This window comes from Convolutriloba macropyga, chromosome 12 (assembly GCF_964194025.1).
Source record: "Convolutriloba macropyga chromosome 12, txConMacr16.3, whole genome shotgun sequence".
Lineage (NCBI taxonomy): Eukaryota > Metazoa > Xenacoelomorpha > Acoela > Convolutidae > Convolutriloba > Convolutriloba macropyga.
Window position 1 is genome coordinate 39,964,074 of NC_134479.1, and position 24,412 is coordinate 39,988,485.

The window sequence follows — 24,412 nt, forward strand, 5'->3', positions numbered from 1 at the left end:
GAAAACTTCCTGCTGAGAACCAAACTGCTTTACAAAATCTTTTCCAAAGTTCCTTCTAATTTAAGACAACTATCAAGCAAAAAAACAGTGACGTCTATTAGAATTTCCTTCCAAAAAAATACGACTTTAACAACAAATGTACGTGGAGAATCTTATGTAAATGTGAGCTGTGCAACCTAATAACGAAAATCGATTAGATGTGGACACGAAAACAAGGTTGTCTCGAATCACCCCTTGGGAAGACCTCAAAGCCTAAACTACTACTGCTACTATTCCTCAAATTCATGATTCAATTCTTGGGTGAATTTCAGATTTAGTTTTATGCTTAATGAAAAATGTCTCAAAAGAAAGTTGACTACCTGAAAGATTTGGAAGTCCTTAACGATCCGAATGCCGACCACAGCTCAATTGAGTGGGGAAAACTGTCGCTGGACCTTTTAATCAAAGTTCCAGGAGCTCGCGAAACATGTTTAGAAGCATTGTTCAGATTTTTCTCAAAGTCTTCACAGACTTCCAGTGATGCAAACAAGAAAGCAGAAATCGAAGAAATCTGTTCCGCGGCCGTTGAAAGTTTGAAAGGATTCATAACAAAGTCACCGAAGGTAAAGAATTCTAGCTGACGGTTCCTTAATTAACTATATGGAGAAGAATAGACACAGATCAGGGCTTGGATCATTTTTGTTTCTTTGCCACCGGGCCGTTTATCACCCCAAATTTAAGTGTTTTTAGCGCGTTAATATTTAGAAAATAGCCTGTTGAATAGCTTGGGGGGCGTAAAAGTGCTATGCCTTCGAAAATGTGGAGGTGGAAATTGAATACCGGGAATTTGTTGCTCATTTAACTGCACACGAAGATGAAGCTCTACTTTGGCAAGGAAGGATGCGGACTCGTTTTTCTTCAGCCTTTACTGATGTTATTAACCGCAAAAAATGCTGGGAATCATATTGCAAGATACTTATATGAAAATGTAGTTAAGGTTCATATTTAGACTTGGCTTCGTGTTGTTCTGAAATGGAGTGTTCAACTTCTAACATCCATGGCTGTGCAGTCGCGGGCTTCGGGAACCGGCTACTTTTCTGCACCAATAGAAGAGTCAATCTCGACATGGTACCTCAATTGCGTTCAAGGTCACGCAGCAATGGTGCTATTGGAAGCGTGCATAACACAGGCGGGGGTGAAAAACTCTTCCCTGGCACTTGATGATGCAGTTAATCAAGTCATGGGCTTAGTAAGAAGAATTTGTGATATAATATGTTTGCCTACATTTAGTGGTCTTCGCTTTCCACCTCGAGCATAGTTAAGTTTAAGCATAGTTTAAGTATAGTTTAAGCAGAAGCAAACTTTTCTTAAAATCAACAGCTGTGTGCTGTATAGCAACATCGTATTAGCTACTGGAGGTAATAAACGTCAAGGGGCAAACTTGACATATCAATAATAGCATAAAAGCCTTTGTAGCAGTTTTTTAAATTAGTCTCAGCAATTCTTTTTGCCATAGGCTTTTTTTATATTTCAATTATTCAAGTACTAACTTTATAGTACTTGAATAGTTTCAGATTATATGAACCATCGGGGCAACCGTGGTGGCCCCTTGTTTCTTTGATCGTGATCACTGCAATCTATCCTGCATATCTTTTCTACATTCTTGCTGTGGTAGGAGTCTGTGGATATCCTCTTCACCCTCCTCCACTCAAACCAACAGCTCATTCCAATTTACCCTTTTTTCGAATTATTTCATTTTCTTGCAAATTCATGTTTAAAATTTTTGGCGCTAGCTCACTTTACCATTCTGTAAATTCCATTGAAGAAGAGTACCTACGAGAAGAAATTCAGGAGCTAGTTCACTCTTTCCCCGGCTTAAACATTAATCCAAAGTCAAAGAGTGACGTTACAAATTTCTTGATTTCTGAATCATTGCACTACGAACATTTTATTATCTGGCACGATCTCATTAATAATACCATATCCAAACACCCAGAAGTCACCCCTCTCGAGGTTACCAGCCTACTTGAGAAACTTCGCGGTCTACCAAATTTGTTTTGCATTGTCTATTGCCACCGCGAAGGGGCACCTGAAATCTTTGACTCACTCCGATCCTTACCTTGCTTTATTGTCAACATTACCCAACATATCCTTAGCCCAACGGAGAAAAGCGACGACCATATAATCGAAAAGTACAGAAAATTGCATCAGTCACCAGATCTTGAACTGCGCACTCTATCGGCAATAATTCATCACTACCCCCGAATAGAACGACTCTTCAAAACACGAGGACAGAAGAGAAGGAACCAGGTGGAGAAGCGCGAAGCAAAGAGACAGAAAAAAGACAACGCTTAGTGCAGGTTAGGTTTGTGAGTCCTTGGCTCCGAGCCCCTCCACTAAGTACCCTGTGTCGCTTGTCCTCTCCTCCTTCATAATGAACAAGCACTACACTAGAAAGAAATTGGTTACCGACAGTTGTTCGTCCTGTAATGAGAAGATACCAAAAAATGAAAAGTCATTCGATTGCGCCATGTGTGGAAATCGAATGCATTTATCTGAGCAATGCACGGAGCTTAGTGAGGTAGCACTGAAGGGAATCCTCGCACTTGGAAAAAATGTTCTTCTATTATGCAACAAATGTGTTGGAGAAAAATGCCACGAAACAATCATGCAAGATGTTAATGAGAACAAAGACCAGAGGAAACAAATGCAAAATATCGAAGTGGAAATGACTGCCATGAAGCAGACTATCAGTGAAATAAAAACATTCCTGACCCACAAAGCAAAGGAGGCTGAAGTACAAAACCCAGTGACAACTAGCGGTACAAACATACCAAAGAAACCGCCTGAGGAACTGGACGGAATTCGAATCCGTGGAATTAAAGAATGTGCAGATAAAAACGCAATGAACCGCCAAAACTATGACTACATGGAGGTGCAAAAAGTCTTGACTCATCTAAATGTAAGCACTGAAGTCAATGATATAATCCGACTTGGAAAGTACGATGAGAATAAAACAAGAACGATACTGATCAAAATACCAAATCCATGGCAGCGAAGAAAAATCTTACTGTCCGCGAGAGAACTTAAAACGTTTGACACACCAATATTTCTCAGTCGTCAACTAACTCGCGAGGAAGCGGACCTGGAAAACAAAGCACTTAAACGAAGACGCGAGATGATCCAAGAAGGCATTGAATCCAAAAATCTTAGAATAAACGACGGCATTCTCTACCAAAAGATCGGAAGCGCATGGTCTGAAATCAAACTCTCTCACTCAGCAAGTGAGGATTGACTATCCGCCTACCTGAATATCCTTGTTTTCAACGTGAGAAGTATACTTGAACACCAGAGAAGGACACACTCTGCAAACTCAATACAAACAAAAAATCTATACGAAGTTTTATGCTTAACGGAAACCTGGCTCACTGAAAATATACCTGATGCGGCTTTGTTTTTACCGTGCTACGAAATTCACCGAAAGGACCGCCCAAGCAGCAACGGCAAGTCAAGGCATGGTGGGGTCTTGATAGCAATCTCAAACTGTATTCCGAATTGTGCCATCGAAAGTGATTTCAATGACTGCGTCATAGTGCGACTGTCCATCCAGAAACCTGTTATCATATGCTGCATCTATAGCTCACCCAAAGATAGTACATATAAATGGGAGTCAGTCCAGTTTTCGAACTTGATCAAATTCTTGAGGAACAAAAAGCTTGAGTTCAACGCTGCCTGTGTCATAGTCGGTGACATAAATTTTGACCATACAAACTGGCTTTCAATGACGTCTGCCACTCCTGATCAACAACTTGTACTAGATGATTTAACCGAGCACAACTACCAGCAGTTAATCAAAAGTGAAAATGGTCGATCTCTGGATATCATTCTGTGCAATAAACCACAAACAGCTCTGAACGTGGCGGTAGATAACCAAATGAGAATTCTCCATACCTCAGACCATCAACCATACTCCGTCAAAATCAGCCTCCAAGCTCCACCCAACCATAAACACACGCCGTTACCAAAAAGGGAACTAGATTTTTCGCTATTTGCTTTCAAGAAAGCTTACTGGAAGGAAATTAACGAGTTCATAAAAGATCACCCATTCAGTCCATACTGTTTCAGCAATCCCGATCAAATGGTCGAAAAGTGGTACCAGTGGCTCTATGAAGTTCTGAAGGACCTTGTTCCACGGAAAACGAAGCATCGTCGCGAGCTAGCACCTTGGGTAACACCTGTGTCTTCCAATCTTATCAAAAAGCTGAAAACGTTGCAAAAGAAACAAGAAACCCGTCCTACGAACGAAAACGAAGGAAAAATAGAAAAAGTAGAAACGAATCTAATGACTTCCCTTCAAAAAGATCAACATAGCTATGAAACACAGCTTTTCCAAAAAGGCAGCTTCTCGGAGCTCCAAAAATACCTCAAAACGCTGACCAAAGCCAACCATATTCCACAAGAGGTTTTCCTCGATGACAAAATAGCTCGAACTGACGCAGAGAAGGCGGAATTGTTCAATCAATATTTCCAATCGGTGTTCACTGAACAAACTTACACCGCTGAAAAGCGTGTTGCACATCCGACACCGCTAATAGACATTATTCACTTCAGCCAAGCCGAAATAAAAGAAGCGATGTCAAATCTTGATGTACACAAAGCAAAAGGGCCAGACAGCATAGGAAACGAAGTCCTCAAAAACTTGTCAGAATCACTGTGTAAATCTCTTTATATGCTCTTCAACCTTATTGCAAACAAATGTCACTTTCCAAATGAATGGAAAACGAGTGAAATTGTACCGATGTTCAAAGATGGCAACAAGCAGGAAGTTACAAACTATAGACCGATAAGCCTACTGTCGACTGTCTCGAAACTGCTTGAGAAATTAATTTTTAACAAGTTATATCCCCTTGTCTCGCCATTCTTATCAGAATCACAGCATGGATTTCGTCCAAAAAGGTCAACGGAAACGAATCTAATTGAATTCTTACACCACCTTTTCATCAACATTGATTCGCCCAGCTGAGATTTCCTCATGGCTTTTTATATTGATTTCAAAAAGGCATTCGACAAGGTGAACCACGAACGACTGATAGAAAAACTCTCTTCATTGGGAATCGGAGGAGCATGTCTGAAGTTGTTGATTAGCTACCTCACAAACAGGAAGCAAACGGTTCGAATCAACGGAACTATCTCGACTGTACTGAGCGTTATCAGCGGAGTGCCACAAGGATCAGTTCTTGGTCCCTTGCTTTTCTTGGTTTTTATCAATGACCTTCTTAACTGCTCCATGTCAGACTCCTTTGGTTACGCTGATGATTTCAAGATAGTTGGAACCAACCCAGTGGCAATAAATATCGACATTCGGAGGATCTGGAAATGGTGCCAAAGTAATCTCATGGAAATAAATTTATCAAAAACTAAATGCTTGTGGTTGAAGGGCGTCGGCACAGTCCGCTTGCCAAATTTCAGTTTTGGAAGCACTTCAGTAATGAAAGACCTAGGAGTAGTTGTAGCCGACACTCTTACATGGGCAACTCATTCTCAATCTCGTACTCAAAAGGCTTTAAACGCTCTTTACTCTATCAAGAGAAACCTTTCTTTGGCAAATTACGCAAACAGGAAAAACTCGTGTGTCAGTTATGTTGTTCCAATTATCAGTTACGGCTCAAATGTGTGGAAACCAGGCAAAGTTGAACTCAGTCAAATTGAAAGTGTACAGAAAAAAGCAGCAAAATGGATCACTGGAGCCAAAATTCCTTACAAAGAACAACTCTTAAAACTCAATTTACTTCCCCTATCCTTATACCATGAGCTACATGTCGTTTTGTTATTTGCAAAAATTTTAACGGGGAAAGTTGATCTAAACTGGAAACTTCATGTATCAATAACCGAGCCAGGTACAACTCGATACCAAACGACTTGTAACTTCATATGTCGACAACCAAAACTCAGGAAATGTGAATCCGATTATTGGTACAGAGCCTGCCACCTTGCGAACACCTTTAATGAGTTCTTCCAATACGATATCCTATTTCATGAAAACCACAAAGCCAAACTTCTCGATCTGTATTTTGTCTACTTCAGACTGCGTTACGATGAAAACAACACGTGCTCTTGGCGAATTATGTGTGGGTGCAACAACTGCATGAACGTGAAAAAACTGAATTTTGTTATCTAATAAACTGAACGAAACAAACTGGGGTTAATGTAAAACCCTTGGACTTTTTCCTAAATTCTGTTTTATTATTATTATTATTATATTAAAGAAAACGGCTGATTTTGCTATTTTTCTTTGGCATTTACAGGTCATTAAGACTTTTGAGTGTCAATTTAGTTTTCTGTTATTGTGGTTGTAGTAGGATAGGAAAGATGTGATAGCAAAAAATGAGAAGTTCAAAAAGAATGAGAGAAAGTCGTGCTTTTCTGTGTATGCTTAACGGCAAAATCCTTCCTATTTGTTAAATGCATCACAGTTTATAAGGCGCAATGTTTAACGGAAGGCGAAAATGCATGTTTAAGAGGCCTCTAAAGAGCATGGTTAAGAGCTCTGGAAGAGCATGTTTAAGAGCTCTCGAGCAGCATGATAAGATGACAGATTGCGAGAGGTCAATGATGGAAAAAGTTGCTCGCTTACATGGTCAATGTCCGAAAAATTGTCCTAAAAAGTCAATTGACCTAAATGCAATGATCGAAAAATCCAGATGAGTAAAGGTTCATGCACCGCAAAAAAAATCAGGATGCAAGAAAATTCAGTGACCGAAAAATTATGTCGAAATTAGCAAAGGATGCAAAAAGAAGGTAGCGGTCAAAGAAAGTTTTGATGGAAAACAATTCAAAAATCGAGGATTTAGTTGACGGATCTGGGGTTTTCCATATACTTGTTTGCTTTTGATTTCTCGATTTTCGCTTGATCTAAATTGTGCCGTCCTATGGATTTTTAAGCACCATTTTTACTTGTGAAAGTGAGATAAAAATTCGCACCAAGTTAAGTTATTAGTTGTTTTCAGGAGCTTCTGATATTGACTAAACTGCTTGAAAATTTTTTTAGCTTACCGCCAGCGCAGGGTGGACTTAGCAGCCTACTTCCTTTCTAGGGAATTCTTTTGGACGTTAGCCGTCTGCTTCCTTCTCATCAGAACAGAAAACAGTAAACTTTATATACAGATTTAGCAGTTTTGCTTAATATTTTGTTCCGAGAATTTTTCAATTATTTCAGGATCGTATGCAATTTTAATTTAGATTGCTTTTACGGACCTGCTAGTTTAAATAAACTTTAGAAAGGTGATCAATAACGGTTGCGTTTACATCGTAGCGAACTTATTCGGTACTCTTTGGGCCTAGCTTTTTCTGCAAAGACTGTCACTTCTCTCTAATTTATATGTTGTTTCACAGATTTTTTATGTAATCTACGAAATGTTGGCCGCTTGTAGCTCAAAATGAGTTTCAGCCTCAATACTGAAATTAGCAACTTTGTTTCTTTATAATTAGCAAACTTCAGCACTTGGTGACTCAACTCTGATTGCAATTAGCTCAATTAGAAAAAAAACTGGGGGACTAATTTGTTTTTTGCGGGACTTTTATTGTTCATTAATTATCGACTTTAGTTCTAGGAGGGACTGTTGTTTTTATGATTTTTAGTCAAGTTCTCATGTACAAAGTTTTGTCGCTGAGCTCTTCCTTTTTCATCCTATCATGTTATGTTTTGTAGAATGTCTGTCAGCTGTTTTTGCGATGACTTCGATTTTAAATCGATAAACTTTTAGAATTGGATGGAATTAATTTGAATTGTAGTTTCTAAGTTGACTTTAAGTGTAATAAGTGCAGTGTTTCTGAGATTATTGCTAAGGCGAACAGGCAGTTATGAATTTCTTTAACATTAAGAGTTTTTCAGTTTCAAGATTTTGGTGAATTTTGTGGTTTTCAGCTCATTTGTACCAGTTCCTTCAATTTATTACTTAAGCTCGTAATTTTTTCATTTTTGAAAATTGTTTTTAAAGGGTTATGTATCAAGGTTTAGAGAAGTCCTCTGTCAGCCTTTAGGTTGATTTTTTGCAGTTTGTTGTAAATTTGTAATCATAAGGGCCTGTGAATTTTTACACTAGTTTGTTTTTCAGTTTTTTAGTTTGTTTTTTTTTGTTTGGCTATCAAGGACAAAGAAGTCTTCTACGAGCCTGTGATCTGGTTATTTTATAGTCCTGTGTTTGCGTCGGGCTTTAAAGGGTCAAAAGGAGTCGTTTCTACGGCTCTCTTTGAATTTACAATCATCGTATCTCTCTGCTTTTTCTTTTAGTTGTATCGAATTATCGCACAACTAAGAATTTTGCTTTCAATAGGTTTGTACTAATCAATCCTGATAAAAACTGTATATAATTTGTTCGTTGACATAAGCTCTATCGGTTTTTAAGTGGGAACAAATAATCATTCGAACAGCCCATCATATAAAAATGTTTTATTCCATATATCGTTTTTCTCAAGGTTAAGGACAATCTTCCGAACGCTGAATGGATTGTGGCTCACCTGGGAATGAGTTACCCAGACTCAATAATTCCGAGTTTAGTAGACCTAGCTCTAAAACAGATCCATGAGCAATGTGATTCCTTCGGTTTACCTGTGAACATCAAACTGGGAACATTTGTGACAACAGGTTTGAAAGTGAACTTTGTGGAGTCGATGTCGTATATTTCAAAGTTTCATCGGCGCCAAGTCCAGCAAAGAGCAATGATGCCGTTGAAGAATGCACTGCTGGCCTCGAAAACAAGGTATTCCAATTTTTGATGATGACCTAACAAGGAGATATTTCAAATTACGAATTAAGCATGTGCTTTTTCAAGGAAATAACTTTACTTTTATAACTGATAAGAAAAGACAGTTAACTTTTATTTGGCGTTATTGACTTCAAACTTAAAGTATGTATATTTTTGATTGGGTTGCAAACTTCAAAACCTCTGTTTACAAAAGAAAAAGGGCGTTTGATATCATTGAAAGACCTCTTTTCCAAATATTTAATTGATCTCAAACTAAGTTTGCAACAATTATACTGAGCGTCAAAAGTACGTTAGCGCCCGAGTTTTACGAAGTAAAAATCCATTTTTTGAGGTATTATATCCACACCTTGCAATCAAATTTCGGTTAAAATGTTGACTATTGATCGCCTTGGCTATTGGTCTTGCCTACGTATGAAAATCAGATAAAACGCAACGGTAATTTACCAGATACCCCAATGTAAAGTTGACGAACTCCATTCAAATGGAGTTTGACGCAAATGCAAATTCAATCATATTTGAACAAATGTATAAACATATAACATTTTGAGACAACTTTCCTATAACAATGAAACTTGAACGGAGTTAATCAACTTTACACTGAGGTATCTGGTCAGTTACCGTTTTTTATTGTCTGATTTTCATATGTAGGCGAGACCACTAGCCAAGGCGTTCAAATGGTGTAAACAATTTCTCCGAAATTTGATTGCAAGATGCAGTTATATTGCGTCAAAAATTGAGTTTTTAATTGCTCTCGAATGAAAAGCAATTGTTGTAAATGTGTGTGTCTTTTTATGCAAGTTTTTTGCCTGACCGTTTTGCGCTTTTCTTCTAGAATAATCTTTGAATTATCATGTGACTTTTTCACGCGCTTCTCGATTTTTGAGTGATATCAATTGCTCTCAATCCCAAATAAAAGTTGTTGTTCAAACAAAACCGATTGTTGGACTCGAGGACCTGATGTTTTAACGCCTATCAAGAAAAATTTATCGAGGCCACAGTCCCTGAATTAAATTGCGCCGCCAGTCATTCAAGAGCATTTTTTCTGAAGTTAGTCGGTTTATGTTAGGCAGGTTTATGTAACAAGTAAGGCACGGGGCATTAAGTTCTTTTAAAGCCTTATGCCGCACTTGTCTCTAAGTATGCGGTTCACCAAAACGGTTTCAGAAATAAATGCATGGCGTGAACCCTTCCCACTTAAAACGATCAGAATTTCCCATCGTTAGTACATTTTAGGTTAGCGTTTACTGATCAGCATTAATTTTTTGTTTCTTGAGATTGTAGAGTTTTGTCAAGGACTTACTGAAACTCAGTTGTTAGTTTTAAACAAAAAGCTGATTCAGTTTTAATTATGGTATCTCAAGGTTAATGCATGTTTAATTTTTTTATCTCTATTCTTTTTCTCTTTTTATTCAGGTATTCGCTGCTGTGTGTCAATTACGTTTTATTCTGTTGCGAAAAATCCTCTGATCTCTTGGAAATTTGCTTAGATTACATTGCGGACATTCTTGACGTTGATTTAATTGACAAAGCTTTGCAAACTCTCGACAAAGCCTTCGAAAAAGTTGATCAAAGCTCCATTGATGTTCTGAACCAACAAACTGTCTCTTTATTAATGAAAAACGGGCAAAGCTCACTGAAAATATTTCAATTCTTACTTGAAATTCACTGCAAAACAGTGTCGAAAAGATTATCTAAACGATTTCACGTATCGATTCACAATTTCTTACATTATTGGTTGTTAGATTTGCAACGAGCGGCTCAGACCAGATACTTTTCCTATAAATTATCACTAGAAGAGCAGTTATTCATGAACGAGATAGTAAGAAATTTTGAAGTTTTATCAGATATGTATTGGTTTATGTTAATTCACGAGCAAACATTTTTTGTGAGATTTTATTTACGGGCGCTTTGTTTAGCCGAAGGTGATGTCTTTGCAGCTAAATTGCTGCTTCATTTAATGCTTCACAAGTTCTATCGAAGTAATAAATTTCTGGAAATATTAGCCATTATAAAAGAAGTCCGATTATCATTACCGAATGTGCAAGCAATTATGGTACGGCAGTTATCTTTACTGTTGCCTAAAGAGTCCCAAAATGCTTTAATTTATTTCAAAAGCTTTGTTTACTTGTTTTGTTTACACACTGAAGAAGCTGAAAATTATCAAAAACAGTTCTCAAAAGCAGTTGCAGAGAATTATCAATCGATTGCGAAGTTTATAGCATACCCAAACTTGGCGATCAGTAGAACCGTGCTTCAATTTTTGAGCTTAGTTGAAATTGATTCTACGAATGTATTTGATCAGTTAACTTCGCTTTATAAACTGAATTCATATATCATTGCTTTGGTTATTAATATCTGTCGAATGGGTGATACGGCTAAACGAGAGGTTACTGAAAAAATGTTGAAGCATTATCTGCAATGTTTGTGTGACAAGTTGTCCGCAGAATTGTTAGCAGGGCTTCGCAATTTACTTATCAACAGCTTGTTTGATTTGACGGTTTCAAAGGCACACAGACATATCTTTGGAGGTGAGTATTACACCTTTTCGTCTTAACTAATTGTGATAACTTTTGCTTAATGGTAGCCTGATCATCAACTCAGCCGGCTATTTTTGTGCTTCTATTATAATCCGGATCTATTCTGTTCCCCTCAGAGTTTTTATGCCCCCCCCCCCCCCATTACATTTTATGCATTGTTATTTAGCTCGTTACTATCTAAAATATAGCACGTGCGTCTGGGGGCCTAAAAGTTATATGCCCACTAAGCTAAGAGGAGGGGGGGGGCATAATAGATCATACAATCCAAAGGAATTGGATTTTATTGGTGCTCTGTCTTTTAAGTACCATTTGCTCACACATTTTGATAATTTTTGGAGCCAAATAGGTAGCTAATGATTTGTTTAATTGCTCTCGAACGAAAGCGGAAGTAATTATTGTAAACCGGTTCGGAAAAAAAACCCACGGAAAGAAAACCACTTAATTTTAGATAGGAAACCCCCACGGAAATATACCCCCACTTGACTTTTAAGCAAGCTGCATGTCTCCATTTAGCTGGCTTGGCCATGCCTCGCGACGCATGCGTTAGCGCCCCGTGGGACGATCTCAACTGAACAAATTATCACGACCAAAATTCAAATTTAAAATGGGGGTTTATTTCCGTGACGATTTATGTCAGTGGGGGTTTATTTCCTAGACCCATTGTAAACATGTCTTTTATTATTAGACGCGAAGCGATAGCGGCTGTTATTGGGGACATCGTGGTTTTTTTACAATTCAAAAAATTTGAATTGTATTGGGGCGCTGTCTTTTTACGACTCGAAGAGGAGTATTGGAGAAGTCCTTTTTTAATCAATTTTATTGGAGTGCATTTTGAAGCGGGAAATGAAACACGTAAAAAAAATTGGAGTGACTTGGTTGCTGAAAAAAATGCAGAGTGGAGCGAAAAGAGAGTGGTTTTTTGTTCATATCGCTGTTTTCTAGAGAGCGAGAAATTGAGGTGTGAAAAAAAAATTCTATAAGCGAGCGAATTTTTTTTGTTCACGCGCGGCATTTTAAAGCATTTTTTCATTTTTTGTTTCAGAGGTTTGGTTATGATTTTGTTTTAATTTCAGGCTGATTTGGTAGTGGTTTGAAGGTTTCGGGAAATTCGTAATACTGGCTCAAATGGGTATTGAAGAAACCCCTTCTACTTGAGCAAATTTTAGATAACAATTGGTTACAGTTTTGTGGATATGAATCATTTTGTTAAGAATTATGACAAAAAATTGCGAAAATTGAACTATTTTTCTTCATTTTTTGCAGTTTTTCTGTTTTTTTTAACAAAAATTTGCTTTCTAGCTAGTGGTTTTTTGTTCACATGCGGCAATTTCACTTTGGTTTTTACTGTTTTTCAATTTTTGATAGGATTTTCTAAATGGTTTTCCAGTCCATTTATAGCTCATTCAAGGCCTAGTTTTTTTTGTTAGAATAAAATTTACATTTCTCGCTAGTGGTTTTTGTTCTCCCTAGCGGCATTTTGAGATTGATTTTCTGTTTTTTTAGAAATGGTTTTCCCTATTCACTCATAGTCTGTTCCAGGTCTAGTTTTGTTTGTTTAGTTTGAAAATTCTTTGAATTGTACGTCAGGACTTGTCATGCTGTTTTTTTATTCAATGACACCTTTTTTCAATGACTTCAGTGACTTCTACTGCTTTGCAGTTAAAATTTGTGTAAGTGACGTCATTTTTGCTTTTAGGGCAATTGCGTGACTTACCTCACTAAAAAATTACTTCTGAACTCACTTATCTTTAAATTTTATGATGATCTTTAAATGATCTTTAAATTTTATGAACCCTTACTAGTTAATAGTGTGCATCTAAGTAGTGCCAAACGTATATGCCCTATTTCTTAACTATTAGTCTTGATTTTTTGATATCGAATATTAATTTTTGAAATGCTCCATTAGGGCTTTTGCCTTATAGAGCGTATGTGTCTCATAAAATTGACAGTCCAAATATAACCCAAAAAGTGTAGAGGTCTATTAATGGACTTGTCGTCGATCTGTCTATCTTATTCCTTTAGTTGTTTCTATTCATGGAAGGCCACAAGCTCAACCGTCTATCGCGGCTATTTTCCGGCAATCTGCCGGCAATGTTTCAAATTTATAGCTGGAATTTTAGCTGGCGTTTTTCTAGAATGTTGTTTAGGGACGTTCAGATTTTAAGGGCGTTACGTCTCTGAGCAACTGTCTTAGACCTCTACTAAGCTCTAAGATGTTAGAACGTAAATCTTTGTCGACCAAGGACTTAGTGACCTGACACGAGAGAGCTTGCACCCCATAGCTGGGCTCAAGGCCCGATGTGGACTCAAATTTGTTCTAACGTATTCAGAGAATCTAAGGAAAAAAATCAGGTGGTTTTTTTCAACATCTGCGAAAGACTGAATGAAAGGTGAGATTTTGGTAATGTAAGATGGCATTCAAATAGGCCGAAAAACTTAGTCAGATGCGCGGTAAAAATTATTTCCATTGCGTGCGCGATTAAAGTGCATTCCTCAGACTTAATTGCAAACTAATCAACTAAGTTGGACTGTCTCGAGGTTTTTTAGTGCGCTACCGAGGAACGCTTGAGGAGGTAGATATTCTTGGTTGAAAGGGTTATTTTGGACTTTTTCTATTTGTCCACTGAGGCCGGCCAGCATTGCTATGCTGAAGCTAGCTTCAGCCAAACAAAGCCAACCATTCGTCTGTTGTTCGGGAGCAGTTCGTCCGACGATTATAGTTTTATGGTTTTACTTGGACGTCATTAGTTTAATAGCCGTGCAGCGATAGCGAGGCTATTATTAGTCTAATCGTGGCTTTCAGCATACAAATTTAGATCTTATTGGTTGTGTTTTTTGTGAGATGTGTTCACATTTTACCATCACTTCGAGTTCTCAAAACGACATAAACAGGTAAAGCCCATTGCCCATTAAGTTTAAAAGGGGCCCAAAGCTAGCTTTGGTGGTCTCTCAAGAGCTTGCTGTTTTTAATTTGCTGGCGAGGCTGAATTTTTTTACTTTTATGGGACAATGGAGTTTTTAAATGTAGAGTAAGTAGGCAGGTTTTAACAGAAAATTTTGTTTTCGGGACATAAGCTTGCATTTTTTTGTAGTTTTTTTTCAATATTGTACCCTTTTTTATCGCGTTTACCTTTCGCTCAAAGGCATGGCCAGATTTCTGCTAGCCTGCAATTTATTTGTTCTATTTAAGTTCATTAAAAAATGGTTTCTCATTTTCCGGCTACGGCTTGCCTCTTGAAGGTCGAGAATTTTTATAGCTGCGAAGCTGTAAGCTGAGCGTAGCTATATTGCGGTGCTCTTGGTTTTTTACGACTCGAAGAGGAGTATTGGTTTTCTTAAGGTTTTTTTTTTTACCGGAAGTACTATTCGTTCAGACGCTGTTTTGACCTAAAAGCGAAAGTGAGAAAAATTGCCGTGTGAACTAATTTTTTCTGAGCGAGAGAAGTTTTTTGATCATGCGCTGCGTTTAGTGAATGACTTTTTGACTTTGAAAAGTAGTTTTTGACTGAATGGCACATATAGATAACCGTTTTTAGCCGTTTTTTCGTCTAAGTGGCCCATTTTTTTGCTTGTAATTTGGTTTTTTGTAGAAATGTTTTTTATTCGATGCTATATTGAAATGTAAACCTTGGAAATTAATAGCACTGTGTTTTGCAGAGCCTGAAAACGCGTTTCAAGTTCAAAATTGGCATAAATTTCTTAATTTTTTAATTAATTTTTGGCTTTTTTCCCCTTATTTTCTTCATTTTTGGATCTTTTAGCCGTCTTTTTTGTCAAAAATCAGTCAATATGACAACTTCCTGTTGACAATTCATATACTCGATGCTTCTTTTTTCCTCGATGTAATTTTGTTTTATAAAGTTGTACATATGCTAATCCGATTTTGGTAGTTTTTTTCATATTTTTCTCAGTTTTTTGTCTGTATTTTGGTTTTAATTATTAGAAATATTCATTTTGTGCAATATGAGGGGCTTTAATTTCGTTTCGATAAAAACGTCAATAATTTTTTAGCGTTAAATTTTTGAAAAACAGTTAAATTTTTTTTATAAATGCATTCCTAAAAATTTTTTGACCTTTTTTTTGCAAAATATTTCAATGTTTCGTATGTTTGATTTCTGCTTTTTTTATCTGTTCAGGAGGATAGATTTTTGTCTCGGATGTATGGTTGTATTTTCTGTGTCTCGAATGCCGAAAAATGAAATGGTGTTAGTTTTTCTTGTTTTTTTAAATTTGATTTTTAAACTTTCAAAACTTTTAAACTTTGATTTGAACTTTCAAAAATCAGGAATTAGTTTTTGTTAGGGTGTTCCTTACATTGTGCCCATATTGTTCACATTCTGAGTATCATTCTAGCTCTGTCCTGGTACCTACATTTATACTGGTTTTATTGATTTTTTCAGTTATTAACAAATTGAATGATTTCGGCTTTTTCTTAGATTTTCGTCATTTCTTTGGGTTGCAATTGATTTCATTCAACATAATGCAGTACTAAGAGTTTACTAGAAAGCCTTTTCCAGACTTGCTACTTATTACTTTTTATTGTATTTTTTTCCGACCTTGGTATTGTTCTTAAACATTTTTTTGCCTTTAAATATTACTCGGTTGCTTTTCTATGATTATTTTAATTTTTGAATTAGTTTGAAATCATGTCTAGCATATATACAATAAGAAAAAAGCATACGTTGTTTTTGTCTTAATTGCAGTGATGAGAAATAACTAGTAGTTTTCTGATTCTTAACTTTGAGCATTATTTTTTGAAAAATTTAATTTAGTTTTAAAAAAGTTATTATTATCTGCCGTTTGTTTTAGCGATCTTTTTGAGATTAGAATCATGAATTGTTTGTGCGCAGTTGATAGCCCTGTCAGCTGTTTGCGACTATCAGTGTTTTGACTATCCTAATTATTTTGGCACTTATCCTTACCAAACCTTTTCAGTAATAAATATTTTGCGGCATTTTGTTTCTCTTGGTGACAGTGGTTTAAATTTCACCAATTTTTAGATCAGACCCGGGGGGGGGGGGGGGGGGGGTAATGAGTTTATGGTTTATTTAAAAAGGTAATGGTTTCTGCTTCAATTAGGGTTTTTGTCAAGTTTTTACGCTTCGAGTCGCTTCCGGGATTCTTCCGGCTATGTTTTTTTGTTTCGTCGTCTGACGCTCTTTTTTCGTTTTACATTTGTTCACACAGCAAAGCTGAAAAAGTCAAATTTTCTGAATGACTTCTTCCTCTCACTAACGGAATTTGCGCGCGTGACGTCATTTCTCACTCGCTTTAGCGAAAGTTTTTAGGTTATTTGCGTGATTAGATTTTGATCATAAGTGACTTACCTCACTCAATAAAATGACTTTTGCACTTTAAAACTTAAGTTTAATTTGAATTTGTTTAAGGTCAAAGGAACTCATATGTGCAGTAAAGGTCCCTAATATGAGGCTTCTGTGGAATGAATTTTAACAAGCTTTATTAATTTATCGCTGAATGTTTTTAGCCGAGTTTTTTGAGCGGCGTCGATTTTTTTTTTTCAATTTAGATCTGTATCTGTTTCTATCTCTATTATTTGGCACGCAGGTCTATTCTTTCGCAGCTATTCCGGCAATCTGCCGGCTATGTTTTTTATTTGATATCATGTTCAATTGCTCTTAAACGAAGTTTGTAGCAATTATATTAGTACTATTAGCCTTTTTCACTTGATTTTTTGTCTGACCCATTTGACGTTTCGTCCTCTAAAACGGGATAAACAGGTAGCGCCCACCGGGCATTAAGTTCTCTTAGAGCCTTTCACTAGTCTCAAAGTATGCAACTCGCAGGAACTGTTTCGGAGAATTATCCTTATGGTATGATGAGCGGTTCTTGGAGTTTGACCCGCCCCCCGCGCTGCGCTCACCTCACGCCCATTCAGTTAAGCTAAAGCTAGCCTCACTAAACCGTGGCTAGCTACTGACAAAGCCAACCGCTCGCCTGTCGTTTGAGAGCAATTCGCCACACGTTAGTTGGTTATGTTTTATATTCTTGCTCTCTGACATTTTGTGCCTTCAACTTGGAATTAAATACGCTGATACAAAAAGTATCTGCAATCTAAATGCTCTTAATTTTGTTTTGAATTGCTCTCAAACGAAATTCGTAGCAATTAATTAGCCTGTGGTCTTTTTATGCAATTTTTGGCTTGAGCAATTTTTTGTTTGGGATAAGCAAGAAGTGCTCGGAGGGCATTAACTAGCTGAGCAGTTCTCTTAGAGGCTCACGCTTTAGTAGTCTCTAAGTATTGTATTCACCGAAATCGTTTCGAGGAGACAATTTTGAGGTGTGAAGGGCGGTTCTTAGTCTTAAAAGTTGAAACCCTTCTATCAGACCCCCCCGAGCGGTCCTTAAACAGTCTGTTTCGCGGATATTGTCCGGCAATCTGCTGGATGTTTTTGAAAAATATTTTATTTATTTAATTTACCTGTATTTGCTGTTTGTTTATTAAGGCTTTGGATGTTATGAGTGACGAGTATGAGCTTTATAGTGAATCATAATGATTGTTGTCGATATGGAAGTTTCAATATTAAATGAATGGTTTTTATTGGCTCTCAAACAAAGCAGTTATTTTAGTCCTGTGTTTTTGCTATGCGGTTTTTCACTGGACCCGTTTTTCGTCTGAACCTTTTAGTTTTTGTTCTCAGAAATAGTGTTAACAGGCAAAGCCCGGAGGCCTGAAATTGCTGAGCTACTCTCTTAGTGTCTTATGCCCTATTAGTCTCTAAGTATGCAATTCATCAAAAGTTTTCAGGGGACATTTTTATGCTGTGAAACGAATCTTAATTTAAGATTGACCCCTTGTCACCCGCCCCCACCCCAGCGCTTAGCCCCCATTATCAGCTCACTCACCCCCCCCCCCACCGCGCACTCCGCTCACCACCCTCTTAATGCTAGCATCCCTGAGCGCCAGTTGGCTTCTACTGAAGCCGATCGGTCGTTTGAGAGCAAGTCGCTCGACGGTAGTCGGTTATGTTTCAAGAGTGAGACCATTTATTTCCAAGAAGTTGCGAGGCATCTTTTGAATTTTTCTATTGTTTTTAATCTGCGGCAATGGAGCCGATGTTATTGGCTTTCTCTTGCTCTTTATTTATTGCGTCAAGACTTTGTTTCAACCATATGGCGTCATGTTCTTTTAAAAATCTGCTTTTTTGTCATGCTTTCATGCAATCCTATATATTAAACGTGCGAGCTCTAAAGGGGGACAATATTTTTGCATGTTTAAGGGGCCTCTCGAAGCGCATGTTTAAGAGCCGCATTGAGCAGCATGGTTGAGCGAACATATCGAGAGAGGTCAATGGCCTGAAAGGCTCACTGTAGATGGGTGAGAACCGAACCTGAGACAACAGATTTAGTCATGTGCACTTGCCACCAGGCTATGAGGGCTTGAAAGTATTTCTCGCTCAGAGGAGGAGTTTACTGTCCGGGGTACTACGTGTTTTTGAATTGCTCCCAAATGAAGTTTGAATTATTACTGTAAACGTGTGTTTTTCTGCAAAGTTTTAGTTTTACAGATTCTGCGCTATTCTAGAACAATGTTAGCTTTCAATTGAGTTTTCAGACTGTACTTTTTGATTTCTGCATGATCTCAAGTGCTCTCAATCTGAAATATGTTTATTGTTACGATAAAAGCGATTGTGAGAAACAATGGTCTGTAGTGGTTATAGCGCAGTTGGTACGACGCAGGACTGCTATTCTGAGGGTCGAAGGTTCGAACCCGTGTCGCGAACCTTTCCTTTTGTAGACATGAAAATTTCTATTTGACACCATGCCGCCTGTTGTTCGAGAGCAATTCTTGCGACGCGAGTCGTTTTATGTTTCTTTGTGTGTTTTGGGGATGAAAATGCTAATCCTATTTATTTAACGTGTAAGCTCTAAAGTGGGAAAATTTTTTGCGTTTAAGGGACCTCTCGAAGCGCATGTTTAAGAGCCGCATTAGGAAGCATGGTTAAGCGAACGTATCGAGAGAGGTCGGTGACCTAAAAGGCTCAAAGTAGATGGGTGAGAAACGAACCTGAGACAAAAGACTGTTAGTCGGGTGCAGTTACCAGGAGTTTGAGGGCTTGAAAGTATGCTCGCCCAGAGGGAGGATTACTGTCATGGATACTCCCTGTTTTTCATTGCTCCGAAATGATTTTGAAGTTTTTTTAGACGTGTGTTTTTCTGAAAGTTTTAGTTTTTTAGATTCTACTATTCTAGAACACTCTTAGCTTTGAAATAAGTTTTTCACGCTTTACTTTGATTTTTTTGTGTGATCTCAAATGCTCTTAATCTTAAATATGTTTCTTGATAAGATAAAATCGATTGTGAGAAATGGTGGTTTTGAGTGGTTTTAGCGCAATTGGTAAGATGGAGGACTGCTAATCTGAAGTTTGAAGTATTTTTCTATTTCTATTATCCACTGAATTGCTATGAAACTAAGTTTTGGGCGATTAGTTTTAGTCGTATTGTCTATTTTTCCGCTTTTATAGTAAATATCAGTAGCAATTGTGCACAATGGTCAACCGCGCTCCTATCGTAACTTGTTTTAGGGGTCCTTAATCATGTAACCTAGCTTAAATGCGTTTTGAGAGGCGCTTTTCCATCATAATTAAGCTCCTAATAAAAACCTTAATTTCTTTTAAACCTTCTATTCGTGTAAATGATTTTCTTGTTATGGTTTTGTGGGCCTGCTAGTTTTGTGGGCCTACTAAATTGTGTGTTTCGGCGTCATTGTTCTTTCACTCTTATTTGATTTAGTTTTCTTCGGATTTGCGCAATTCGGCTTGCCTTGGTGACACGTGACTTTTACTCTCTAATTGACTTTCCTCACTTTCAGAATGACTTTTGCCTTCTTGAGTTTAAGGGAGTAAGGTTAACAGAGCCTCTGTCTCGTCCCTGGAGGTTATTTAAGGGCAACTAGTAGAAACAACTCAAATTATGCAATTTCTTTTAAATGAAATTATGGCATCTCAGCAATAAACGAAAAAATAATATTTTCTTTACTGTGGTCTCATTTTTTGTCTCCTAAAATTACTGTATAATTTGTGCGAGTTCTTTTTGTCATTTCATACAACTTTATTTGTGTTATAATAATTTCCTGTGATGTTTAGGTATCTCAAATGAACCGAAAAGTGAATGCAAACCGAGAACATATATCAGCTTGCTTCAGCAAAACAGACATATCAATCGCGGAAAATGTTCATCGACCCCACTACCGCTTTCGAAAACGTTGTCAACAACCAACCAAGGTCCAAGAAATTTCCTAAAATTTTTATAAGAGATGTTCCCCATCGTCTTCATAAGAATTGATTATTGTTTTCCCGCAGAAAGAAATTGTTTTAGATCAGATGAAGAGGTAGCAATGATTGCGAATTATCACTACCAATAAGAATTAGGTGTAACGATAAGAATTAGGGTTAAGCATCATAGTAAGGGTGTACACGAATTCAAGTGAACAGGGACCTCTCCATTTTTCCTCCCGTGCACAAACATTGTTTTGTTTGTTTTCCTTACTATGTATGAACAAACTTTTTTCTATTGATAATTGGTTTGTATACCCTAATAAGAGGTGGGACTGGTCAGTAAAATGATGTAACAGTATAAAGATGTAGAAATATCAATTGTAGACGGACATAATTTAACAGGGGAAAAGGAAAATCATTCCGGGAACAGTTTTGGAAAAAGTTACATGCAGTTGCGCTCAGTTTCCTTAACAATTTTCGGCATGGTAAAACAAAATTGAAACCTGGGAAGGTTTCTGAAAAAATTAGTACAAATTGAACAAAAAAGTGAATAATTTTCAGCTCTCGATGAAAATAACAATACAAACCCCTCTTGGCAAATAGACAATAACATCGACTTCATTTTCAACCTGATTTCGACTATAGCCTGCAAAGAGCAAACTCAGAAAAGAACCGATTCTGCGACCACTGCTGCCAATATTCTGCTTGACGAGAATTCGGTCTTGTCGCTTGCCAAAAGTATGGCAGGGTTTGTGTGTGGACAAACAGCGTACATGGTAACAAATCAATGGGGTGAGCTTGCAGCCGAAAGAGCCAATTTAGGTTAGGTAACACGGTAAATTTAGTAAAGATTTGGCCTGCTTCGCAGACTATCATGCCTTTGTTTAAGTGACATCAGCCAGGAGTTTTTGAATGATGCTTGTCGAGCTGTGTATTGATATATTTTAGAAAAATTTACAATGAACGGCACCAAAATTTAGCATACTTGTATAATAAGTACATTAGGCTGTTTCTTTTTCACAGTGATTATAAACGTTTTTTTCTGGGGCCTATTGGATTTGCTACAAAACCTTAGTAACCCATTATTTTTAGATAATCACTAGTCTAACGAACGTGCTGTTTGTTTAGATCGCAACATCAAGATGTTCAACGTTTTTGACGGGAACCCTATTCTCTGGTCTTATCTCAATCTGTTTGCCCAAGTACGCCCAGTTCTGTGCCACGTCACAGTTGTGGTTTCGTCAATTGTCCACGTTCTGATCACATTTTGGGAGTCTTGTCGAGATTTAGAATCGGCGAAGCACGAGAAGCACATTCGTTACACGAAGGAAGTCATGAGTGTTTTGGACGAGGCTCAGTTTATTCCGAAGCAATTGTCAATATTGCAGAATGCTGTTGAGGATATATCTCCTTTTGAAGTTGCCAGTTTGCTGACGATATGTTGGCGTTATATACAGGTATGCAACTCATGTTAACCACAGCTTATGTTATAACAAAAGTAGAGTTAAATTGTCATTCCCTAGCAAATGGATGATCTTTTGCCGGAAGCAGGAGTAAGGGGGGGGGTAGCATTTATCGATATGGGTATTTGAACAGAACATCGAACAGACTATGAAAAGCTCTAACTCGGTGGTCAACAATTTAATAGTTCCTGTTTGCTAATATAATAAAAACCAGCTATCGATTCATATTTGTTATGCAATGGTCAACATAAACAGATCATACACAAACGTCATAAGAAACACGACGACATACTTTGATTGGATTGCAAAATTTGACAGCAATGTTTCAGGAAAACAGTCCAGAACCCTCTCTATTCACAATTACTGTCTCCAACCAGCCACTGCAATCATATGCGTGCAGGTCTTTCATGAAAGGAATTCCCCAGCAGTATCTAGACTCAATTCACACCATATTTATGTCAAATATTGGATCACTTGGTCAATTATTTCCCAGATATCTTTCCATGCAGTCATCTGTCAATCTTGCCTTCTGATTTGGAAGAGGCCCTCCTGGCCCCCTTCCTGTATGTTTGGCCACTCCCAGGGAATTAAGCACTAGTTGACACAGGATGATTATCTTGCAATCTGACAGAAATAAACTTCGAGGAAATGACTTCGCGCATTTCCAACTTCGCGGAAATGATTATCTTGCAAGATTAAAAGCATTATATGACGATTAATTTGTAAAAATGAAATGTTCGCTTTGAAATTGCAAACGATGTGACCCGCTGCATCTATGTGAAGACGGGCGTTTTCGGGAAATGATTCATTGAAGATTGTTGAAATCGTGCTGTGGATGAGTCGATATTGTGGAACTATGATTTGATCTGTTACAATTGCTTTCTGATTAATATTATTCAGATATAAATTCAGAAACTGTTTTTATTGCGGAAACAACAACATTGTTGTCAACGTCTGAAAAATCAGTCTTTTACGGGTCTTTTTGACGGGTAAAAGTTTTAATTGATTGCCGAATTCTGGAAAGGAGGTTTTGAAATTAACTTTTTTAGCCCAAAGTTTTTTCACATAATTTAACTAATAATTGTTCGGTTGGGACCAATTTTTACTAATTTAAGGTTTTTAAATGACCTTTTCAGCTATTTATTGGTATTTTGTCATTTTAGACACATTATAACAGTTTTTTATTGTCTTTTTTAATGTTCGAACCTTCTGAGAGTTTTCGGTGACAGCGTCTTTCTTGTATTTTTGGTGAGCTTTGTTTTGAGTAAAATCATTTTAATGTTTTTGTCTAAGAAAACAGTTTTAACGAAGTCCAATGTCTGGGTCAATAAGAGGAGAAAGAGAAATTTGAATGTTTGACTGCTAGTTTTTTTCTGAAATAAATAATGTAATGCTGTTTTACTGATGTTCGCGTTTTGCCATTCTGGGTGGTTTTTGTTCTTTAGTTTGTCATGGAACGTGTTGGCCGATATTAATCTATTACAGGATTTTCTCATCGATTTTCTTAGCTTTTTTAATTGCCCTCAAACAAGTTTGTAGCAATTATTAGTCCCGTGGCCTTTTTTATGCGATTTTTTGCCTCACCCTTTAAAACTTTTCTTCCTCAAAAATGGGATGAACAGATAAAGCCCGGAGGGAATTAATTGGTTGAGCAGCTCTCTTATAGCCCTACACTTACTAGACTCTAAATATGCGGTTCACCGAAACTGTTTTGAGGAGACAATTTCATGGTGTGAAGGGTGGTCCTGAATTTGACCCCCTCAGTTACCCCTTATGTTTGACCCGCATCCGCTCACCCCCCCCCATGCTAGCATCTCTAAGGCCCAGCTAGCTACTGCTTAATTTCTGCTTTTTGATCCTAGGTTCTCGCTATAATGTATGCGGAATTATTACATTGTAGTCGCAAAAGGTGTTGACTGATCTAATAAACGCATTCTTTCAGAGTTTAGATGTGTTTAATTGCTCTCAAACGAAGTTTGTAGCAATTATATTAGTCCTGTCGGTCTATGCGATTTTTCGCTGGTCTGATTTTTCGTCTGACCCATTTGACTTTTCGTCCGCAAAAACGGGATAAACAGGTAGCGCCCAGCGGGCATTAAGTTCTCTTAGAGTTTCAGCTCAATAGTGTCCAAGTATGCGATTCGCAGAAACTGTTTTGGAGACTTATACTTATGGTGTGAAGAGCGCCTGTGTAGAGGTTGACCCCCATAACAACCCTCCCTAGCAACACCCCCCCCCCCCCTTTATCCCTCACTTCACCCCCAATCAACACCCCTGCTTGTCGTACAGGCCGTAAGGGCCCCGTGCAACCAAAGACCCCTCTCCCACCGTTGTCCCCCCCCCAAACTGTTCCCCCACCCACCCCGCTCTTGCCCCCAACCCACTGCTGCCCCACCCCCATCAGCCCCGGTGCACCCCCCTCCCCCGCTGCG

General features: G+C 37.8%; 1 protein-coding gene across 1 annotated transcript; it reads left to right on the plus strand.

Moving 5' to 3' along the window:
- The first annotated feature begins 276 nt into the window (after positions 1 to 276).
- On the plus strand, positions 277 to 23,035 carry LOC142350241 (uncharacterized). The gene is made up of 8 exons (XM_075402011.1): positions 277 to 602; positions 989 to 1,228; positions 8,455 to 8,738; positions 10,158 to 11,272; positions 20,386 to 20,523; positions 21,079 to 21,339; positions 21,646 to 21,974; positions 22,310 to 23,035. Exons 1-8 carry the CDS (start codon positions 336 to 338, stop codon positions 22,511 to 22,513), a joined length of 2,838 nt encoding a protein of 945 aa, XP_075258126.1. The 5' UTR covers positions 277 to 335; the 3' UTR covers positions 22,514 to 23,035.
- Positions 23,036 to 24,412: the final 1,377 nt, after the last annotated feature.